Source organism: Dendrobates tinctorius, unplaced genomic scaffold (assembly GCF_039654945.1).
Source record: "Dendrobates tinctorius isolate UK_male_01 unplaced genomic scaffold, ASM3965494v1 ptg000027l, whole genome shotgun sequence".
NCBI classification, from domain to species: Eukaryota; Metazoa; Chordata; class Amphibia; order Anura; family Dendrobatidae; genus Dendrobates; species Dendrobates tinctorius.
In genome coordinates this window covers 6,567,658-6,587,724 of record NW_027361695.1, presented here as the reverse complement: position 1 = coordinate 6,587,724, position 20,067 = coordinate 6,567,658, and the positions used below count along the sequence as shown (strand labels likewise).

Below are 20,067 nucleotides of genomic sequence, written 5' to 3'. Positions count from 1 at the left end.
TCTCCAGCACAGTGTATCTCATCACTCCCTCCAGCACAGTGTATCTCATCACTCCCTCCAGCACAGTGTATCTCGTCACTCCCTCCAGCACAGTGTATCTCATCACTTCCTCCAGCAGTGTATCTCATCACTCCCTCCAGCACAGTGTATCTCATCACTTCCTCCAGCAGTGTATCTCATCACTCCCTCCAGCACAGTGTATCTCATCACTCCCTCCAGCACAGTGTATCTCATCACTCCCTCCAGCACAGTGTATCTCATCACTTCCTCCAGCAGTGTATCTCATCACTCCCTCCAGCACAGTGTATCTCATCACTTCCTCCAGCAGTGTATCTCATCACTCCCTCCAGCACAGTGTATCACCTTCTGATTTATTCTGCTCACTATTTGTTTCTTGTTGCAGCACCGCAAATCCCAGCCACTGTTTTGCGGACTTCTCCCTACCTATAGCACATTACTTTTACCATCTCATCCTATCTATTGGGCTGCTTTTTAGTGATTGATATTTTTGTCATTGTGTCTTTTGGTGCAGCACTACAAGTCCCAGCAATTGCTGTAAAATTGTTCTATTTTATCCTTCAGTTTTACCCATTACCAACAGTGCATTTCATTACATTTTAATACTATACTATTGTGTATGTAGCTGTTTGTATCTGCCAGGTTTGTCAATGTAGTACTATAAGTCCCAGCATTTTAGCTTACCATGTTCATTTTAGCTATTTTTTCCCCCTCCAAGTGGATACTGAGTAGTAAAAAACAATTGTACTATTGGTTGGAGCCTCCAACCAATAGTACAATAGTTTTTTAGTACTCAGTATCCCGATCCCCATGGCCGCTTATATTGGCACTACAAGCCCCAGCACACGTTCCTGCCTTCACTCTTTTTTCTTTAACACTGTAGTTTTACCTTATTAGTCCTATACTGGTTAGTATGATATGTTATCCTTTGGTATTTTACTTTTTTTTATCCATGTTTTTTCCCGGACCGGACCATAATCTGGCACCGCTGCAGCTGATTCCTTCTATCTGTGAATGTTGTGCCTGGTATCTGCACACCCCTACAGGGTGAGCGTACTACCATAGGCCCTTCCTACCAGCCCTCACCGTGTCCTATTTATTAAGGATTTCTGCAATATACTTTGTTATTCTCAATATAGGTTCATTACCTTGAATACACAGGCTTTTGCATTAAGGAAAAACAATTCCACCGTTGTAATTTCTTTCAGAAATGTTATACTTTCAATGTAGAACCTAGAAGGAAAAATAAAGAGTTAATTCATGTAAAAATGTATTAAATAGAATATTTCAATACAATTACCCCCACCCCCAACTCTATGGACACCTTTATATCTTCTATCTGTTGCTGCACTCTAGAGTAAATAGCATTTTAATTCATATGCAAATGAGGATTAAGTGCTTTGGGAGTGACAGAGCCCTTTCCAAGTCTCTGTATTCTTGCTTCTTTAGCCTGACTGTCTGTGTGACCTAAGATGAAAATGCAAATCGCTCTCCCCTAGAAGAACGAAAATGTAATTCTAGTGACATGTAGATGTAGAAACCTAGAGAGGTAGTTTTCTTTCTTCTTGAGGAAAGCTAGTTTGCATACTTTGAAGCTCAGGGACATCCATTATGGACACCTTTACTGATTAATACAGGATTCCCAGGTTTATAAAAACTCTGCTTATTTTGAATTACTGAGTTACTAGCCCTTTAAATATTTAAAGGGCCAATGCAATTTCAGAAAACAGAGAAGACGTAGGAGTACCGTAACCTTTGTGTATAGTAAAACATTGGGCAATAGTGTGACTGCCGTACCAAGAATTAACAGATGCTTCATCATTAGGTCTTTCAGAAGGCAGTTCTTTCCAAAGTAAACATGAAGATTCCACCGGGCTTAGCAACGCTCAATGCAACACAAAAGCAAAACTACAGAACTCAGGATTTATTCATTCATCTCATCCAATGGTATAAATGAAGGATGTGTATGAATCGACGGTAGATCAACTGCGAATGACCGGGAAATATGAACGTCTGAAAGAGCTGACACTCCAACCTCCATTGAAGAAATGACCAGATAATTACAACAGGAGATCTTCCCTGAGAACCAGCCACCAAGTCTCTGATTCATTTATACAAAGAAGTATACTTTCAAGGCAAGAGCTTCCACTTTCCAAAGCACTGCTAGCAGTCTTTTTTGAGCCAGCGGTCAGTGATGAATATTGGGTTTGCATTGATCCAATATTTATGGGAGATATATTTTCAGCGTCGTAGCGAAGAGACGAACAGAACGCATTCACTCCCATCTCCGTAGGGCCATTCTAACCCCTCTAACGTAATATCAGACCAATGGATGATGCTATCCATGCCATGTTTCATATCTATTACATTTTTGTAATTGGGTTTCATTAAAAGTTTTCCACCATTTGCCTTGTACAGCCTCTGTGTTGCACTGGTTGCAGAATAAGCTAAGTGAAAATCCATCAGTAAACTGGTTGTAACAGTATAATGGGAGAGTTTTCTTTTATCTGTCTTTTTTTGAGCTCCTCTCCACTGATTTATGACCACAGACCACATCAAGGTTGAATGTGTAGTGAAGTAAACAGAGTTTAGTAGCCAAATGGTGCAACATTTCTTAATTAAATTGAATTGCAAAATAATTTTCAGTTCCAAATACATGCATCTAAGAGGTGAAAAACCCCTTTAAGCAATTCCTAATTTTATTTATAACCAGATCCAATGAAAATTTTCATTAGGAAGTTAGGGGAAGTAAGTTCCTGCACCTATAGTGATGGTAGAATGCTGATGAAGAGGAACGTCACACTCAAAAAGTAATCAGCAGATTATTACCTTTGTCACTGTGGACAGGCAAACCAATGGATAATATCAGGAACAATGCATGCTAGAAAGTTAGGGAAAGTAAGTTCCAGCGCCTATAGTGATGGTAGAATGCTGATGAAGAGGAAATTCCCACTCAAAGAGTAATCAGCAGATTATTACCTGTCCTGTGGAAAGGTGATAAGTTATTACGGACGGTGATCTTTGAATAAATGAGCCTAAGAATTGCTCTTCTTTCAAGCAGTGATGTCCAACCTGAGAACATGCTGGGAGTTGTAGTTTCCCGAAGGCCATAGGATAGAGAAGATTGATTCTGAGATATCTAGTGCAGATGTGCAGTTACCTCCATGTTTGTGCTCCTGTTGTGTTTGCGGAGATGCAGCTCTGACCTGATCGCCCCGCGCTCCTTCCTGTCTTGCCGTGTTCCCATGTTACAGCAATGATGCACAGGAAACCGAACAAGAAATGTAGAACTCTCCGATGGGAAATGGAAGTTATTGTTTGACATTGTTTTGTACAAAGAAGAAAAAAAATACAGAATTTTGTAGCTTAAAACTTATTTATTTAAAACAGGAAATAACAAGTTTTGGTAAGTTCAGGGTTTGTGTTTTACTATCGGCAGAAAAAAGGGTTCTCAACCCTTTATTTTGAGTGATGACTTATAATAATAAAACTTCTCACACTCCACAGGACATAGCACATCTACTGATTTGAACGGGCAGAGTGTAGTGCTTTATTTCTCCTTAGGGAGCACAGTAGAGGAGATAAACACTCTATCCTAGTTTCCAGAGGCGGCAGCTCATCCTTGGGTGTCTAAATTGTGAACAGGAAGTGTGGACGAGTCTTTGTCCCTCTATAGGAAGTGGTGCGGGTCTTCCTCACTCTACAGGAAGCAGTGCTGGTCTTCCTCACTCTACAGGAAGTGGGGTGGGTCTTCCTCACTCTATAGGAAGTGGTGCGGGTCTTCCTCACTCTACAGGAAGTGGTGCTGGTCTTCCTCACTCTACAGAAAGCGGTGCGGGTCTTCCGCACTCTACAGGAAGCGGTGCGGGTCTTCCTCACTCTACAGGAAGTGGTGCGGGTCTTCCTCACTCTACAGGAAGTGGTGCGGGTCTTCCTCACTCTACAGGAAGTGGTGCGGGTCTTCCTCACTCTATAGGAAGTGGGGATGAGTCTTTGTCCCTCTACAGGAAGTGGTGCGGGTCTTCCTCACTCTACAGGAAGTGGTGTGGGTCTTCCTCACTCTACAGGAAGTGGGGCGGATCTTCCTCAATCTACAGGAAGTGGGGCGGATCTTCCTCAATCTACAGGAAGTGGTGCGGGTCTTCCTCACTCTACAGGAAGTGGTGCGGGTCTTCCTCACTCTACAGGAATTGGTGTGGGTCTTCCTCACTCTACAGGAAATGGTGCGGGTCTTCCTCACTCTACAGAAAGTGGTGCTGGTCTTCCTCACTCTATAGGAAGCGGTGCGGGTCTTCCTCACTCTACAGGAAGCGGTGCTGGTCTTCCTCACTCTATAGGAAGCGGTGCGGGTCTTCCTCACTCTACAGGAAATGGTGCGGGTCTTCCTCACTCTACAGGAAGTGGTGCGGGTCTTCCTCACTCTACAGGAAGTGGTGCGGGTCTTCCTCACTCTACAGGAAGCGGTGCGGGTCTTCCTCACTCTACAGGAAGCGGTGCGGGTCTTCCTCACTCTACAGGAAGCGGTGCGGGTCTTCCTCACTCTACAGGAAGTGGTGCTGGTCTTCCTCACTCTACAGGAAGTGGCGCGGGTCTTCCTCACTCTACAGGAAGTGGGGCGGGTCTTCCTCTACAGGAAGTGGTGCTGGTCTTCCTCACTCTACAGGAAGCAGTGAGGGTCTTCCTCACTCTACAGGAAGCGGTGCTGGTCTTCCTCACTCTACAGGAAGTGGGGTGGGTCTTCCTCACTCTACAGGAAGTGGGGTGGGTCTTCCTCACTCTACAGGAAGTGGGGCGGGTCTTCCTCACTCTACAGGAAGTGGGGCGGGTCTTCCTCACTCTACAGGAAGCGGTACGGGACTTCCTCACTCTACAGGAAGCGGTGCTGGTCTTCCTCACTCTACAGGAAGTGGGGCGGGTCTTCCTCACTCTACAGGAAGTGGGGCGGGTCTTCCTCACTCTACAGGAAGTGGGGCGGGTCTTTGTCACTCTACAGGAAGTGAGGTGGGTCTTTGTCTCTCTCTACAAGAAGTAGGACTGGTCTTTGATTTTTTTACAGGAATTAGGAACAGGTCTTCATCACTTTTCAGGAAATGTGGGCAGTCTGTGTCTCTACAGGAAGTAGGGCAGGACTTATTCACTGTAAAGGACATCGGGCCAGTGTTTGCCTATCTGCATGAAGTGGATGATAGGTCTTTGTCTCTTTACTGGAAATGAGGTGGGTCTTTGTCACTCTACTTCGGTTCTCCTATCTGTAAAACTGCATAAAGACGGAACAGAGAGGCAGACTTTCAGTTCAGGGCAGGCAAGCCATTGGATTATGGCAGGAAGAATGCATTCTGGGAAGTAAGAGTAAGTAAGTTCCAGTACCCATAATGCTGGTAGAATGACGACAAAGAGGAAATATCCATTCAAAAAGTGTGACGGGTAAATTATATAACTTGAAAATAGGGACATATTGGAATGGTATGTGCAACAAAAATAGTTTTACCACCTAGATTATGCTTTGGTCTTGTGTAAAAGGACAGACACGCTTTAAAAAATAACTGCCCGCTGCCGCCACTAGAGGGAGCTTACTTATACACTGAATGATAAGACTGTTTCCAGTAAGCTCCCTCTAGTGGTGATGCAGGCAGCCAGAATATTTTCTATGCCTATGTAGAGGATTTGGTGCTTTGTATAAAAAAGCACATAAAGATAAAGTTATATTTAGAAACTCTACATACTATGGGTATAGGTGCAGTTGTATTGGATCTACCCATATTATTGCATTACAAGCTTGCAGGATGAAGGTGCTGTTTCTGGCAGTCTGTTTCCTGCCAATATGGACACATTGTATCTGCTGCTACAAGCTGGTTACACAAACCTCCTTATAAAGCTCCCAATAAAGATGTTGCTAAATTGCTAAAATATTATGAAATTCTCAGATAGGCATTTCATTTTTACATAAAAAAAAATAAATAAATAAAAACTTCTACTTTTATCAGTTTATTGAGTCACAGAGAATCAGAGCTGCATAACCCTGTTCCTCCAGCTTATAACATTTTATGAGAATACCTAGTTGTCAGCCAGGTTACTGAATATAGGGGGGCAGAGGTCTCCAATCTGAGGCTCCGCGGGTGATTTGACATTGGGTAAGGTTAGAGACCACCTAAGTGAGCACCTAAGTGGTCACTAAAGGGAAGATTTCTGATTGATACTTAGTTTTCTAACACATAGATAGGAAAATCCAAGGACTTAAAGGGGAACTCCAGGGGAAGACAAGTATTACGTATGGGTGATAACTTACTGACTGGAGGGGGTCCGACCACCGAGACCCGCACTGATCTATAGAATAGGGAATTTATCCCAGGTCAGATGCCTGACCACCGCTCCATTCTCTTTCTATGGGGGGCTGTCGAAAAAAAGTCAAGCGTTCAGTAGCCCCATAGGCAGAGATGAGCCTACCCGACACTGTAAAGTTCGGGGTTCATACCGCCACCTAGTGTGTGGTGCTGAACTCCGAACACGGACTTCTCCTGGGAATCCGTTTTACAGTTCGGGAAGGAGAAGGAGAGATTTTCCAGTTCCAAAGTTCAGGTCCCCAATGATTTCTATGGGGTTTGGGTTCAGGTTCAAATTTAGGTACAGTTCTGGTACCAGAGCCGAACTTTGGACTAAGTTTGGTCGAACCTGACGAATGTGCGCATCCCTACCCATAGAGAATAAATGAAGTTGGTTAAGCATACGCACTGCCGCTATATTCTGTGGATGGTCATTAACTTGTTTTCCCTAGACAATCCCTTTAAGAAAATAACCAACCACCAACATTTATCTCCTAAGGGATAGGCGACAAATGTATGATTGATAGGTGTTTGATTGCTGGGACCTGCACTGATCACGAGGGACTTGGGCACGTGCTACCGCCGCTCAATTTACTCACTATGGGAACTGTGGTCATGCATGCTCACTACTAGTCCAATAGATTCATAGAAGTGAATGGAGAGGTGGTCGTGCATGCTCACTACTAGTCCAATAGATTCATGGAAGTGAATGGAGAGGTGGTCGTGTATACTCACTACTAGTCCAATAGATTCATAGAAGTGAATGGAGAGGTGGTCGTGTATGCTCACTACTAGTCCAGTAGATTCATAGAAGTAAATGGAGAGGTGGTCGTGCATGCTCACTACTAGTTCAATAGATTCATAGAAGTGAATGGAGAGGTGGTCGTGCATGCTCACTACTAGTCCAATAGATTCATAGAAGTGAATGGAGAGGTGGTCGTGCATGCTCACTACTAGTCCAATAGATTCATAGAAGTGAATGGAGAGGTGGTTGTGCATGCTCACTACTAGTCCAATAGATTCATAGAAGTGAATGGAGAGGTGGTCGTGCATGCTCACTACTAGTCCAATAGATTCATAGAAGTAAATGAAGAGGTGGTCGTGCATGCTCACTACTAGTCCAATAGATTCATAGAAGTGAATGGAGAGGTGGTCGTGCATGCTCACAAGTTCTTGAGGTCCCATCAATCGAAACACCACCCATCATACATTTATCATTTACTGTTAATGGTCCTTTTTAATTGAAAGGATATGTATCATCAGAAAATGACTTATTGTTTGAATTGGGTTTTTGTGCTAAACATATTTTTTTTAAACATTGACAATGTGTGTTTTTTTCTATATCACCGTCTGTATTAAATATGCAAATTAAAAATCTTGTCACTGGGATTTTTTTAGAGTCTAATTTGCTGTAGTTTCAGAAAATTCACATGAACATTAGCCACAATGAACAGAGTCCAATCCTATTTTTTTGTATTGAAGCATCTAATGAGAATGTAAAAAGGTCAATGTGAAAGGAAGCGGTTCGTCTATTTTGATTGGTGATGTGACACTAGTCACTACTTATGGACATGCAGTGAGGTGGGGAAGTCAGGGAGTCATAGACAGAGGGGTGAGACAAAGGCGTAGTCAGGTTACAGTCAGGGGTCAGAACTCCAAAAAGGTAGCGGATCACAACAAAGGGGCTAGGCAAACAGATGGTGAAAGGCAAATCCAAGGTTGGTCAACAAAGATCAAAATATTAGAACTCACAGCACTGTTATGAATGAGTCACCGAAGGAGGAAAAAACAAAAATACAAGCTAAGTCCAGAAAACTGGAGAGGTTGGTAGCTATCAGATTGCAGACCCCTGATCCTAGTCACACAACTAACAGTAGCCGTGGGGGGTTCCTACGGTGTCCTAGACCCCTCGTTCACAGCTGGAGAACTAAATAAGCCTAAAGAAAGAAAGGGGAAATCTAAACTGCCCCCGAGCAGACCCCAAAGCAATAGACAGCCCCCAACATGTATTGTCGGTGAAAAGCAGATGAAAACACAAACACAGACAGAAAGACAGGTTGAGCAAACGATGGGGGCCCAACTAACTAAATAGGAAAGGACAGAAAAGATGCTGGCTGCAATCCGCAAAAATACTGCCAAAATAATGTCCAACACGTCTGATAGAAAAAGGCCCTGAAGTCACTAGACTTCAAAATCACTATATCAGCACTCAGGTATATTCTGAAGACTAAGCAAAAGATCAACTTGACCAGAGACAAAAATGGAGCTCAGCCTGTACCAACAAGGGCAGGCAGAACACAAACACTAAGTAAACAGACACAATCTCATGGAAAAAAAAGAGAGCAAAAACTTAGCTTTCAGAAGACAGGTACTGAACTGGTTTGCAAGAGCTCAGAGCAGAAAGGATCACCAGCAACCCTGCAGGGCATCAGCTGCCTTATACCACTCAGTGATTCCGGGTGTCCAATCACGCCCCGCCTGTTCAGATGACAGGTTTTTCCCATCCCAATCAATTTCACTACCTCTCTTCACCAGCAGAGGGAGTTCATCAGACATCAACGGTGAAGGGGAAAATGAACTCACAACAGTACCTCCCCCTTGAGGAGGGGTCACCGAACCCTCATCCACGCCACCAGGGCGATCAGGATGGGCCCGATGAAAAGCACGAACCAATCTTTCGGCATGAATATCGGATGCAGGGACCCAAGAATTATCCTCCTGGCCATAACCCTTCCATTTAACCAAATACTGGAGTCTCCGTCTAGCCAGGCGAGAATCCAGTATCTTCTCAACCTCATATTCCACATTACCTTCCACCAATACAGGGTCAGGAGGTGCCACCACAGGAACTACTGGCTCAACAAACCTCTTTAACAGAGACTTATGAAACACGTTATGGATCTTAAATGTAACAGTAAGAGCCAATCGAAAAGAGACAGGATTAAGAATCTCCAAAATCTTTAAGGTCCGATAAATCTAGGTTTAAACTTTGGAGAAGCCACCTTCATAGAGATATTCTTTGATGACAACCAAACCATATCACCCACCTTAAACTGGGGACCAATGGTCCTATGACGGTTGGAAAACCGCTGGGCCTTTTCCTGGGAGAGAGATAACTTATCCACCACTTGGTCCCAGATCTGGTGCATTCTCTCCCCCACAGTGTCAACACCTGGGCAGGCAGAAGACTCCACCTGCCTGAAGAGAATCGAAGATGAAACCCAAAGTTACAAAAAAAAGGTGACATCAAAGTGGCAGAACTAGCTCTATTATTTAAATCAAATTCGGCCAAGGGCAAAAATGAAATCCAATCATCCTGATCAGCAGAAATAAAACATCTCAAATACGACTCCAAAGTCTGGTTTGTTCTCTCCGTCTGCCCATTGGTCTGAGGGTGAAATGCAGAGGAGAAGGACAACTGAATTCCCATCTTGGAACAGAAAGTCCTCCAAAATCTAGAAATAAACTGAACTCCTCTGTCAGATACAATGGTCTCAGGAATCCCGTGCAAGCGAACCACCTGTTGCAAAATCAAGGGCACCAACTCTGAGGAAGATGGCAACTTAGGGAGTGGTACAAGATGGACCATCTTAGAGAATCTATCACAAATCACCCAAATAACAGTCATTCTCTGAGAGACAGGCATGTCAGAGATAAAATCCATTGAAATATGGGTCCATGGCCTCCTGGGCACCGGCAAAGGCATCAACAACCCACTAGAGCGAGAACAAGGTTTAGACCGGGAGCAAGTCCCACAGGACTGCACAAAACTCCTGACATCACGAGACAATGCGGGCCACCAAAAAGACCGACTCACCAAATCTCTAGTACCAAAAATACCTGGATGACCAGCCAATGCAGAGCAATGAACTTCAGACATTACTCTCTTCCTCCACTGGTCAGGAACATACAATTTTCCAATGGGACAACGCTCAGGTTTGTCCTCCTGAAACTCTTCCAGAGCACGTCTCAAATCGGGCGAGATGGCAGAAAGAACTACCCCCTCACCTAAGATGGTAGCAGGCTTGGTCACAACAGGAGAATCAGCAAAGAAACTCCTAGAGAGGGCGTCTGCCTTGACATTCTAAGTGCCCGGAAGAAAAGAGACCACAAAATCAAAACGTGTGAAAAACAAGGCCCACCTAGCCTGTCTAGGATTCAAGCGTTTGGCCGACTCCAGGTAAATCAAATTCTTGTGGTCAGTGAGGACCACGACTTGATGTTTAGCTCCCTCCAACCAATGTCTCCACTCCTCAAATGCCCATTTCATGGCTAACAGTTCCCGATTCCCCACATCATAGTTACGTTCAGATGGGGAGAACTTTCGGGAAAAGAAAGCACAGGGATTCATTTTAGATGTTACCGGATCTTTTTGGGACAAAACAGCTCCTGCACCAATCTCAGAAGCGTCCACCTCTACCTGAAACGGGAGTGAGACATCAGGTTGCCGCAAAACCGGAGCAGAAGTGAACCTTCGCTTCAGCTCCTGAAAGGAAGAAACAGCCTCCGGAGACGAATTCAGCACATCAGCACCTTTCTTAGCCAAATCAGTCAATGGTTTGGCAATATCAGAGAAATTAGCTATAAATTTACGATAAAAATTAGCAAAACCCAAAAACTTCTGGAGGGCCTTCAAAGAAGTGGGCTGAACCCAATCATAAATGGCCTGTACCTTGGCCGGGTCCATTTCAATAGTTGACGGAGACAAAATAAATCCCAAAAATGAAATCCTCTGTACCCCAAAAAGGCATTTCGATCCCTTAACATACAGGGAATTGTCCCTCAAAATCCGGAACACAGTCCGAACATGTTCCACATGAGAATCCCAATCCTTGGAAAAGATCAAAATATCATCCAGATAGATGATCAAAAATTTATCCACAAAGTCTCGGAAAATATCATTCATGAAGCACTGGAAGACAGAAGGGGCATTAGTGAGCCCAAAAGGCATCACCAGGTACTCAAAATGTCCCTCTGGAGTATTAAACGCCGTCTTCCATTCATCCCCATGCTTAATGCGAATAAGATTATATGCCCCCCTGAGGTCAAGCTTGGTAAACCAGCAAGCACCCTTAACTCTAGAGAATAGATCAGAAATCAGGGGTAACGGATACTGATATTTAACAGTAATTTTGTTGAGGGAACGATAGTCAATACAAGGCCTTAATGAACCATCCTTCTTGGCCACGAAAAAAAACCCAGCACCTAAGGGTGAAGAGGATGGTCTAATATGACCCTTCTCCAACGACTCCTTAATATAGGATCGCATAGCCTCGTGCTCGGGTAAAGATAAATTGAAAAGTCGACCCTTGGGAAACTTACACCCAGGGCTCAGCTCAATTGCACAGTCATAACTCCTAAGAGGAGGCAAAGACGCAGACTCATTCTCACTAAATACATCATAAAAATCAGCCAAATAGTCAGGAAAATCATGCGACTGGGGAGGGGTGGAGAAAACAGGAGCGTCATTAAGGGCACACCGACAACCCCAACTCACCACAGACACAGATTTCCAATCCAAAACTGGATTATGAATTTGCATCCAGGGAAACCCCAGAACAATGGTATCATGCAAATTATGCAACACCAAAAACCTGCAATTTTCTTGATGATCTGGGGCGACCCGCATTACCACCTGGGTCCAAAACTGAGGTTTATTCTTCGCCAAAGGAGTAGCATCAATACCCCTCAAAGGGATAGGCGTCCGCAGAGGTGTCATAGGAAATCCACAACGGTTAGCAAAATCCAAGTACATCAGGTTCAGAGCTGCTCCCGAATCCACGAAAGCCTTAGCGGAAAAAGTGGACAGGGAGCAGATCAGAGTAATTGCCAGAAGAAACTTAGGTTGAACACCACCCACAGCAAATGTGTGTGCAAAACGTTTCTCTCGTTTAGGGCAGACAGAAATAATATGCGAGGCATCTCCACAGAAAAAACACAGCTTATTACGCCTTCTGAACTCCTGACGTTGCGCCCTAGACAAAACTCTATCACATTGCATAGGTTCAGACATTTGTTCAACAGGTGGCAACACCTCTCGTGCAGTTTTGCGTTCGCGCAAACGCCGATCAACCTGAATGGCTAATGACATAGAATCGTCAAGACCAGAGGGAACAGGAAATCCCACCATAGTATCTTATACAGTTTGACAAACCCTTCCGAAAGAGAGCTGCCAAGGCACCATCATTCCAAGTAGTAAGGACCGCCCACTTTTGGAATTTTTGACAGTACAACTCTGCAGAATCCTGACCCTGGCTCAATGCCAACAGGGCCTTTTCAGCCTGATCAATAGCATTAGCTTCATCATACAACAGTCCTAAGGCTTGAAAAAATGCGTTCACATCAGTCAGAATAGGATCATCAGGTTTCAAAGAAAACGCCCAATCCTGAGGATCGCCGCGCAGCAAAGAGATGACAATTTTAACCTGCTGCGTGGAGCTCCCTGATGAGTTAGGCTTCAAGGCAAAAAATAATTTACAATTATTCTTAAAGTTCAAAAATTTAGACCGATCCCCAAAAAACACATCAGGAGTAGGGATCTATGGTTCAGCAACATGTGAATGAGCAAGATAGGCGGAAATTCCCCGCACTTCAGCATCGAGCTGCTCCACACGATCAGACAATTGCTTCATCTCCATTGAGAAGAAAAGAAATTCCCCTTCGGCCTCAAAGACATAGAGGAAAAAATATACACAAAAAAAAAAATTCTGACACTTTTTTTTTTCTTTTTTTTTTTTTACAATTCTTTCCTGCTATTGAGTACCCTAGAATCTGCGGTATGGCTGGTGATTCTGTTATGAATGAGTCACCAAAGGAGGAAAATACAAAAATACAAGCTAAGTTCAGAAAACTGGAGAGGTTGGTAGCTATCGGATTGCAGACCCCTGATCCTAGTCACACAACTAACAGTAGCCGTGGGGGGTTCCTACGGTGTCCTAGACCCCTCGTTCACAGCCGGAGAACTAAATAAGCCTAAAGAAAGAAAGGGGAAATCTAAACTGCCCCCGAGCAGACCCCAAAGCAATAGACAGCCCCCAACATGTATTGTCGGTGAAAAGCAGATGAAAACACAAACACAGACAGAAAGACAGGCTGAGCAAATGATGGGGCCCAACTAACTAAATAGGAAAGGACAGAAAAGATGCTGGCTGCAATCCGCAAAAATTCTGCCAAAATAATGTCCAACACATCTGATAGAAAAAAGGCCCTGAAGTCACTAGATTTCAAAATCACTATCAGCACTCAGGTATATTCTGAAGACTGAGCAAAAGATCAACTTGACCAGAGACAAAAATGGAGCTCAGCCTGTACCAACAAGGGCAAGCAGAACACAAACACTAAGTAAACAGACACAATCTCATGGAAAAAAAAGAGAGCAAAACTTAGCTTTCAGAAGACAGGTACTGAACTGGTTTGCAAGAGCTCAGAGCAGAAAAGATCACCAGCAACCCTGCAGGGCATCAGCTGCCTTATATCCACTCAGTGATTCCGGGTGTCCAATCACGCCCCGCCTGTTCAGATGACAGGATCTTCCCATCCCAATCAATTTCACTACCTCTCTTCACCAGCAGAGGGAGTTCATCAGACATCAACGGTGAAGGGGAAAATGAACTCACAACACAGCACAGAGCGAACACACACCAAACTGGACAGAGCTACAACTAGCAGATATAAGAGGCAGACAGCCAGCTAAGTAGCCTGGGAATCATTCCGAATGGGAGACATCTGTAGGAAGCCCAGCACACCCCGGCCCTGATTGGGCGATTGGACTGACCCCCAACACTGACAGCTCAGCACGCTCAAGCCCCAGACTGGATGGCTGAGATGCCACTCACCACACTGAGAAGAGGTGAATCCTGTGTTATGGAGGTGATATCAATCTTTGCAATCCTGCCTCTGAAGGTAATGAGCCTGCTGTAAACTCTTCCTGAATCAGCAGGAAGTTAAGATTCTAAAATAGCCCATGTGGCTAGTGTAAAAATTGCAGGATTTCTCTTTTTTTAATACAAATAGTAGAAAATACAAAACAAATGCTGAAACCTTGTCAAAAATCTAAAAAAAAATCTAACACAAAAATCTGTAAAAATCTGGAAATAATTTATTTAAAAAATATTCTCCAAAATAGACAATTCCTTAAAAAAAAAAAATCTTAATTGAATTAATATGATCAGAATTCCGCACTGAGAATTTTTCACCGTTCTCTTGAAGGATGTGACTTTTTTTATAACTATTTTTTCAAACCCCCTTTTCCTTTTTCACCACCAATTATTACAAGCCACAAAGAAAATACAATATTTTTATTCCGTGAAATACAATCGGCATTTAAATATTCTCATCGCTGAGAAAAAAAAAAAAAACACAAAATTTTGTTTTGTGTTTCCGTTCTCTTTTTTTAATTTTTCCATCGAGAGGGAGCTGATCTTGTTCTTGCAAGGTGATCTGTAATCTTCCTTGGTACCACTGTAAAGCACCTAAGATATTTTATTCCTTTTTATCGTTTTTATTGTTTTTGTTGTTTATAATTTTTATGTTTGTGACCCAAAAAAAAATTCTTTTGTTTCAATTATTTTTCATTTATGGTTTTTATAGTACGGTTAACTAAATTTATAGTTTGATAAAGCGGCTAGATTTAATGGGTGCAGTGATACTAAATACACTTTGTTATATATTTTCAGATCGGGAATTTTTTTTATATTTTGAAAAATGTTTTAATTACTTACTTGCTTTATTGCAGTATGTATAGAAAAATAATGATCTTCTATGAAACTCAGCTGCAGACTTTGCTTTGCATCCAATAGTTTTAAATTGCATCTGGGAATCCCACAACAGTGATAACATTGTCCGTTCTATTTCCACAAATACATACTGTAGAGCTGTATTCACAGTTCAGGATCAGTAATGTAATGTATGTACACAGTGACTGCACCTGCAGAATAGTGAGTGCAGCTCTGGAGTATAATACAGGAAGTAACTCAGGATCAGTAATGTAATGTATGTACAGTGACTGCACCTGCAGAATAGTGAGTGCAGCTCTGGGGTATAATACAGGATGTAACTCAGGATCAGTAATGTAAACTATGTACACAGTGACTGCACCTGCAGAATAGTGAGTGCAACTCTGGGGTATAATATAGGGTGTAACTCAGGATCAGTAATGTAATGTATGTACACAGTGACTGCACCAGCAGAATAGTGAGTGCAGCTCTGGGGTATAATACAGGATGTAACTCAGGATCAGTAATGTAATGTATGTACACAGTGACTGCACCTGCAGAATAGTGAGTGCAGCTCTGGGGTATAATACAGGATGTCACCCAGGATCAGTAATGTAATGTATGTACACAGTGACTGCACCAGCAGAATAGTGAGTGCAGCTCTGGGGTATAATACAGGATGTAACTCAGGATCAGTAATGTAATGTATGTACACAGTGACTGCACCAGCAGAATAGTGAGTGCAGCTCTGGGGTATAATACAGGATGTAACTCAGGATCAGTAATGTAATGTCTGTACACAGTGACTGCACCAGCAGCATACTGAGTGCAGCTCTGGACACGCCCAGGAAGAGGAGGAGCGTCGCAGCTGAGCGTCTGCAGGCTGGGATTTTGCTAAGCTCCTGGGAAGGGAGGTTTTTTTTTCCTGCAAGGACTTTCCATCTGCCCCCTACCCAGGAAAGAGGACTCTACCTGGGACTGAGCGCCGGGGCTGGGCCCCTGGCTCCCACCCCCCGGCAAGCCAGCTGGGGGTGGGGGGGCCTCATCCACCATCAGGAGGCCCAAGGCACAGCCAGTCCCAGGGATGGGGAAAAAGCGGACCCCAGGGGGCCGTAAGGCTCCAGGGTCCGGGACCCCTGAAGTGAAGGCTGTGGCGGGCCCTTCCCCCGGAGGTGCAGCAGCCGGCAGAGGTGAGGCGGGGCCCCCCCTTAACATCTGGGGCTCCAAGGCTGCGGGAGAGCCGGCAACCACCTACGCCTCCCGCATCCATGCCCACCTCTCCGAATATGAGGAGGCCGGGAAGCAGCTGAGGAGACTTCGGGGGGAGTTGGAGGGAGCCAGGATAATATCTAAAAGCAGGCTCCGTACCTCAAAGAGAGCGGAGGTCGCCGCCACAGTCCAGCGGCTGGAAGAGGAGATTCGGGCCCTGGAGGGCCGGCGAAGTGTCATCATGGCCGGCAGCGGCCCCTTCCAGGAGAAGCTGCGGAACGAGGACCGGTTCAGGGCCATGGCCGGTGGGTTTCCTGGGGGTCAGGAGGCCCCACCCAGGTGGAGGAAAGTGAGGAGAAGGAAGAGCAAGATGGCGCCCACACCACACCCGGGCCACCTCCACCTGAAGGCCTGACGAACACCAACAGGAGTCAGGTAACATGCAGCGGGATAGTCCCTGAGCAATTGGCCCTCCCGCTGGACTCCAGTAACGCGGAGCAAAGCGGGAGCGAGGGGGAGGATGGAGGGAGCAGGAGTAATACCGAGGGGGGCTGCCTCATCCTCAGGCAAGTGCGGCAGATGGAATCCCCAGCACGGTTTGGCACGCTGTTGTTTGGGGATGAAGTCTGCCCGGAGGATGAGGCAACCGGGAGGAGGAGAAACAGGAGGCGCAGGCGTAAGGCCTCTGAAGGCGTGGAGGAACAACTGGTTTTTGCGCCTTTTCCCGGGGCCCCTCTGTCCCGCTGTGTGGAACCCGCTACCCACCCCGGCTGGGCCCTGTGGTGGGTCCGCAGCGAGGGAGCGGGGAGAGAGATGACTGTTGTGACCTGACTGTCGCATCTGGTGACAGTTCAGACCAGGGCAGCGACATGGAGGTCGGTGCTGGTTGTGGTGTTGGTGGTGGTGTCCAGGCTCAGCCCTCAGTGGCAGGGGGGGCTGGCCTGGCACCAGGTAAAGTTGGTACAGCCAGGGCCGCACCTCCGGTGGCGAGTGCTGGGGCTTCTAGGCCCCCCACGTACGGATCCGCTAAGTCTGGATCGCTAGTGGGGATCCAGAAGTCTAGGAAGGGCGAGCAAAAAATCAAACAACAACTGAAGCGGTGCAGGGAGCTGGTCGCTCCCATGGCGGCGCCCGTGGTAAGAGCGGGGTCTCCGGCACGTCGACCCAAAAGGGGTCCGTGCGGGGGGCTCCGCCGCCACTGGGCGACGAGGGGGAGTGGCCGGCCCTGCCCGTGGCAAGTGGTGGGCACAGAGTGGCGGCGGTGGTCTGTGAGGGGGGCGGGGCCTCCCCGAGTGTTGCCCGGCCTGCAAAGGCTGTGGCATGCGGGGGGGCGTGTCCTCCTCGGCCGCTGTCCCGCTCGCTACGTCCGCGTCACCTGGGGGGGCGTGGCCTCGCAAGGGGTCACTGCTCTGCCCGTGGTGGCCGTGACTGGCGGGGGGGCGTGGCCACGGCAGGCCTGCTGCCCTCTGAAGCTTGTCCACTCAGGAGCAAGGTGGTGGAGCTCCTCCTAAAGATGGGCTTCGGGGCGAATGACATCTTTGCCCTGATACATCCTTCGGCGTCCCGCTTCTTTGATGTCAGTTTCGTGCGGCCAGAGGGGCTTGAGCTCTTCTGGTCGAACTACGAGCTGGTGCGAGAAGAGCCCGGATGGCGAGACTTCGTTGCGCAAGCGGTGTCTCGCCAAAATGCCGTCAAGCGAGTGACCGTGGTGACTTGTAACGAGTCGCTCGCAGGCGTGGACATAATGACGTGGCTTTCTTGTTACAGGGAAGTCACCGAGGTCCCAAAAAAGAACAGGGACGAATTTGGCATCTGGTCGGGGGGCTGGACCTTCATGGTAAAGCTGAAGGTTTCCGGCGGCACGGTCACCCACATCCCTTCCTCGGCATTCTTGGGGAGGGACAGGATCCTGGTCTTCTACCAGGGGCAACCGAAGGTCTGCCACAAGTGCGGCGACCCCACCCACTTCAGCGCCAGCTGCAAGGTGCAGAAGTGTGCGTTGTGTGGTGGGGTAGGCCACCTGGCCGCCTTGTGCAAAGACATTCGGTGCCACCTGTGTGGTGACCTAGGTCACCCGCTCAGCCGCTGCCCTTGCTCTTTCTCCAATACCGCTGCTGGCTCGGTGGGGGGAGACCGTGAGGGGGCAACCTCTGGCGGTGCTTCTGCCGTGGCAGGTGGTGGCGGAGGGGGAAGGGCTGAGGGGCAGGTGAGGAAGGGTAATGCTAAGGCAAGGGGCCCCGCGTATGAGCGGAGACAAGAAAAACGCCATGGAGGCAAGGGGCAGGTGGAGCCTCGGGAAACTGGGGTGATGCCTGCCCCTCCCTCTAGGCCCGTGGCAACAGCCTCTGAGGCCCTGGGGGAGAGTGCGGTGAGTGAGGAGATCAGGAGGATGGAGAGAGAGGAGAAAGCAGCTGACTCAGACGACTCCTCTCGTTATGAAAGTGTCGACGAGGATGTCAGGGGGCAGCCTACAGCATCAGGTGGCAAAAACAAGCGTGCCAACCGTAAATCGGGAGGGAAGAGGGCTGACAAGTCTTCAAAGTCCCCCCCGCCCCTGACCACAAGAAGGGCCCGCTGACCCCCCTCTGATCAGACTCTCCAACCGGTTCAGCGCCCTCGGAGGTTCAGATGATGATCCGCAAGACGAGGGTGCTGGGCCGGGTGTAACACCGGAGGGTCCTTCGGGGGATGGTGGAGTCTGTCCCTCAGGGGGCACTGTTCCTCCTGAGGGGGGGACAGGCCTGGAACCCGGGGGCGAGGACACTGGGGGGGGGAGGGATGGACACGTCGGGGGCTTCCCTAAAAAGGAAGGTGTCTGACCCCTCCCCAGGAGGAGGTGATAGCGGGGCAGGGAAGAAACTGGCCATCCAACTCGATCACCCATGATGGCTGAACTCGCCCCGTTGACGCTGGCGTCCATTAATGTCGCCAGCATTAAGTCAGATGTGGCTCGCTTCACGGCCTTTGATTTTTTCTCCCGGATTGAGGCAGAAATTTTATTTTTGCAAGAGACCAGACTAACGGACATGGGGGCCATCTTTAAAGCACGGAGGGAGTGGAGGTGCGGGCCCTCATACTGGTCTCTTGCGTCTGAGCCGTATAGCGGGGTGGCAGTCCTTTTTAAGACTGCAGATGTTGAATGCCGACGGGTTACTGAGTTGGAAATGGGGAGGTGCCTGATCCTAGATGTCTTCATGAGGGGACAAGAGCTCCGGCTCATTAATATCTACGGCCCACAGTCCAAGTGGGACCGTAAATGTCTCTTCCTGAGGATCAAGCCCTTTCTTTTTACGAGCCGACAGGTGGTCTTCGGTGGGGACTTCAACACCGTTACGAGGTCCCGTGACCGGGGGGGTCCCGGAGACCGCCTGGCTTATGACAGCGTCGCGCTTAATAGCATAGCTAGTGAAGCTCGCCTGGTGGATGTCCACGTCCGGCACACCCCAGGCCACGGGGGTTTCACCTACCATAGGGGTAGCAGTAGGTCTAGAATAGACAGGTTTTTTTTTAAGGAGGACGCCATCTTTTCTGCTGTGTCCGCCGTTGAGGTGGAGTTCTCCGACCACTGTTTAATTTTCTTTTCTCTGAATGTAGCAGAGACTCCTCGGATGGGAAGAGGGCTGTGGAAGCTCAATTCGTCCCTGCTGGAAGAAGCGGTGGTGAGACAATCCTTCGAGGATTTTCTTCAGAGCCAGGTACCGCTGTTGGATCTCTGTAGTAGTAAGTCAGAGTGGTGGGAGATCTTCAAAAAGCGGGTGGCGGGGTTCTTCCGTCAGCTGTCGAACCTCAGAAGTCTGAACAGGCAC

General features: G+C 47.0%; 1 protein-coding gene across 2 annotated transcripts in view; it reads right to left on the bottom strand.

Annotated features, from left to right (window-relative positions):
- Positions 1-20,067, bottom strand: part of FRMD4B (FERM domain containing 4B) — a 142,541-nt gene that overhangs the window by 81,026 nt on the left and 41,448 nt on the right. For both annotated transcript variants that reach the window (XM_073569729.1, XM_073569730.1), the window contains exon 5: positions 1,167-1,251. In XM_073569729.1, coding sequence (XP_073425830.1) covers positions 1,167-1,251 — 85 coding nt within the window. The remainder of the gene's footprint in view (positions 1-1,166; positions 1,252-20,067) is intronic.